Consider the following 3,816-nt stretch of genomic DNA (forward strand, 5'->3'; position numbering starts at 1 on the left):
GTTATGGAAAAAATTAGCGTTTTGTGTTCGTTTTGACTTCGTGTGGACGGGGCCTAAGATTGGGTGAAAAAGAAACACACTTGGATAAATATATATGATCAAATAATAAAAAAAACAACATTTTGCATTTAAGACAAAAAACATTTTTATGCCATTTACGGTCCTCTAGTGGTAAAGCTTTAGCTTTATCTGACTTTAATTCTATATAAACTCTTTATTGAAATTGTTGCCATATGATTATAAATATAAGAAACTGGTTAATATATTAGTAAAATATTTATCTCCAGCCATTGTACCATGAAATACGTAGATGTAACATTTGTCTAATGTATGATTCAAATTTTTTTATTGGTCATTAAATTGTAAAATGCACAATTACATATTTAAATGTTCCAATAATGTAAAAAAAAAATGAACAATTTAAAACACTTATTTAAAAAATGAATATAATTACTTGTTGCTTATGGAGTTAAATTAGGGTTTCTTTTTTGTGGGGGGGCTTTTTTTGGGGTGGGTCACACAAATATTTGGGGATCCCAGATTTAAATAAGCATTTTAAAGGGAAAAAAAGAGTGGGACTAAGAACACAGCCCTGGGGGACTCCACATGTTAGAGAAGTGCACTGGATTAGATTTGAACAATCTGGTTTTTATTTTAATATGTAAAGGATGTATGTCTGTATGCCGTTCATCTGAGGTCCTCCTTCTCCCCCCAGGTCCCCCGCTAAGCACAGCTCCAGCCAGGCCGGCAGCTTGGAGAGCAGCTCCCTGACGGGTTCCCTGTCGCTGGGGCCCGACCTGCCGCACTGCCAGTGCTGCATCACCTACGAGGGGCGCCTCAAACGCCTCTCATGTGGACACCTCTACTGCAGCCCCTGCTGCGACCAGATCGTCAACATGGCCTTTGAGGACATCGAGGGTCTGTCCGAGTATCCGTGCCCGATGTGCAAGTCGATCCGGCAGCTGGGGGGCCTGGGGCCGTCCTCCTCTGGGTTCTTCTACGGGCCCTCTGGGATCCTGCAGCAGTGTAGCGGGAAGGAGCTCGGGAGTCGGTCGGGATGAAGGCCGTCCAACTGTGAAAGCCGCTGCCGTTTAACTTTGGACAGAATCAATCGTTCCACTTTCTCCGTCTCTGTTGATCGTTTTATTTTTCGGTAATGCAGCAGCACTGGAGCGTTTTTCAGAGACTAGTGGAAAGTTGCACATCGTCAGCATAATAAACATGGAGGAGAACGCTTTTCTTTCAGCACGTTTTCACCCACAGTGTTTCACAAAACGCCAAATTTTTTCAGCTGGACACCGTAGCTAGCTGCAGACGGAACTTCCTGTCAGTATTGACTTTTTTTTTTTTAAAGTATTTTATTTGCACATGAACTCTTAAAGGTTTTAACCGCGGGTTTTTAATTCCTAGTTTTACTGTAAGTGTTACGGATTATTTTTTAAGTATTTATTTTGTTAAAAAATAAAGTTTGTGAGCCGGTGTACGACAAGGTTTTTATTCAAGAGGAAATTCTACAGGGTTAGTTTTTTTTTTTTTCATGAACAGAGAAAAAATAAGGAAAAAACACTTTAAATCAAGAGGAAAACATGCTGGTACAAAAAAAAAGGTATTTACAACTGGCAAAATTCAGAGGATGTTCGTACCAAAAACGAAATGATGATGCAGGTCAGCAGGTGTGAAGAGGTCAAATAAAGGGAAGACAGCTTGGCATCACACCTGGAAAAGCTTAGAGGCCATTTATTACCAGAAATATTTACAATAATGTGAAAACTGAGGAATATGGAGTGAGTTTTGTTCCATTATTGTTGCAAACAGAAAAAAATTATTATTATTTTTTTTTAAATAATATATTGTAATTTTCTACATTTTTTTTTTCTCACACGTTTTATATTTCCTTTTTTTTTTTTTAAGTTTCCATTTCAGTTTGTTAATTTCTATTGGTCAATCTGCGTTTCAAAGGCAAAAGTTCGTATTTTTTTTAAAAACTTTTTTGATTTAGAAGTTTTTCAAATTTGAATTTGCAACAATAATGGAACACATTTAACTCCATAGAGGTACCGTCTGACAGGAGAGATCAGGACTGATGGCTTTTATCCTGCTTTTAAAATAAATTACGCAACATGTGGAAGGTGGGATGGAAACGTTTCACCCGGTGGAGCTTTCGCCTGCAAACAAACAATCAGGCAGAAAAATGAAAATGTAAACATGGGAAGAAACGAGCTTCACTTTGCTTCCAATACTGGCTTCCTGTTGGAAGTTTTTAAATCAGCATAACACAAACCGTGGTCAGAGACGACGCCATAATCACTCAATAACACTTTATAAAGTATCATTAATGCCCTAAATCTTCACACATATTCAGACAAACATCCACATATTAACCTTAAATGATGTTGCAGCAGTCTGGTTTATCTTTAGGCGGCCATAAAGGAGGATTTCATTGCTTTTTCAATCTTTTGGCACCGACTGGTCCGACTAAGATCTGCTCAGATCACATGTAGATGCATCAAACCAAACCCGGATAACGGGTTCTTTAAAGGAAAGCAGCAGATCGACTTAAATGAGACTATTTAAAATGTGATGCTTTACTGGAAGGTGTTTTCTGGCGAATTAAAGATAAAGGGGCTAATTTAAACACTGATTAGAGTAAAAAAACAAAAAAAAAGTCTGGAAGATCAGAGTTGTCTGAGAAAACTGAAAAGATGCTGAAGCTTTCACTGTAAAACGATCCGGGTTCTGACTGCAGACGTGTTTAATACTGTGAAGGAATGAAGGTCCTGCTCTGAAGGATGAACCACCAGAGGGAAGCGGGACCAAAAATAGCTCTCATGTCCTAAATTCCACATTAAAGCCGGCGGGCTGCAGCGCCGACAGAAACATCCAGAAACAAACCTGTTTGCATATTAGGAACAGAAAAAAAAAGTCCCACAGCTCCTGGAAGTTTATCTGAAGCGTCTGGATAAGAAGCTATAAACAGAACCTCCAACCTTTCCTGTCCTCCTCCTCCGTCTGAAGATCAACGGCCGGCCGCTCCTCGGCTGCACGATTTTTTTTTTTTTCTTTTTGCTTTTCTCTTGAATTTATTCGAAGATACAAAAAGGTACAAAAACAGTTTTCTGTACAGCACAGTCACAGGGGAGTGATTTTTAGGTATCACACATACGGGCAGCACTGAGGGACATTTTAAAGGTTACAGGGACGGACCTCAGGAGGTCAGCGGCGGCCCGTTGCTCTTAGGCAGCTTGGTGGTACCGGGGGGAGGATGGTAGCGAGGCTCCGACCGAGGGTCCGCTCCTGCCGAGTGTCCGAACAGAAAGGAGTGCTTGTTACCGTCTCTGTTGGGGGGCCTTGATGGCAGCGGCGCGGACGAGGAGGAGGAGGAGTGGCCTCTGGAGCTGTGCTGCTTGGTGGAGGTAGGTGGGGGGGTCGTTTTGGGCCTGAGTGCTGAGTAAAGGAAGGTGCTGTTGTTGGTGCTCTGGTTCAGGTTGCCGTCGGTCCGTCTGGGCTCCTGCGTCGAGGCGAGCGGGTCGGGGCGCTTGCTGCTGGAGAGCTGGGCGAGCTGATCTTTGAGCTGCTGCACCTCCTCGGCCAGACGGTCCACCGGGTGGCGCCGGTTGGACGAGACGGGATGGGAGAAGGCCTGAGGAGAGGGAGAGAACAGCGGGGTCAGCGCATCTTAAAGGGAGGATTATACTTCTGCAACCGCACACATCAAATATGGCTTTGGTCTGATAGCAAACCGGTTTTGCTGCTATGCTTCGGCACCGACGGTCTGGGATTTCCAGGGAAGCACAGCAGTTTCCCGCCAAAGGGCAA

The 3,816-nt window shown here is 42.8% G+C and overlaps 1 protein-coding gene across 1 annotated transcript in view; it reads right to left on the reverse strand.

Moving 5' to 3' along the window:
- Positions 1 to 1,944: 1,944 nt before the first annotated feature.
- Positions 1,945 to 3,816, reverse strand: part of mtmr11 (myotubularin related protein 11) — a gene marked incomplete at its 5' end in the record, with an annotated part of 47,824 nt that continues 45,952 nt past the window's right edge. Inside the window, one exon of the mRNA XM_015404330.1 lies at positions 1,945 to 3,640. Coding sequence (XP_015259816.1) covers positions 3,206 to 3,640 — 435 coding nt within the window. The remainder of the gene's footprint in view (positions 3,641 to 3,816) is intronic.

Source organism: Cyprinodon variegatus, unplaced genomic scaffold (assembly GCF_000732505.1).
Source record: "Cyprinodon variegatus isolate N-32 unplaced genomic scaffold, C_variegatus-1.0 Scaffold1700, whole genome shotgun sequence".
In the NCBI taxonomy this organism is placed as follows: Eukaryota; Metazoa; Chordata; class Actinopteri; order Cyprinodontiformes; family Cyprinodontidae; genus Cyprinodon; species Cyprinodon variegatus.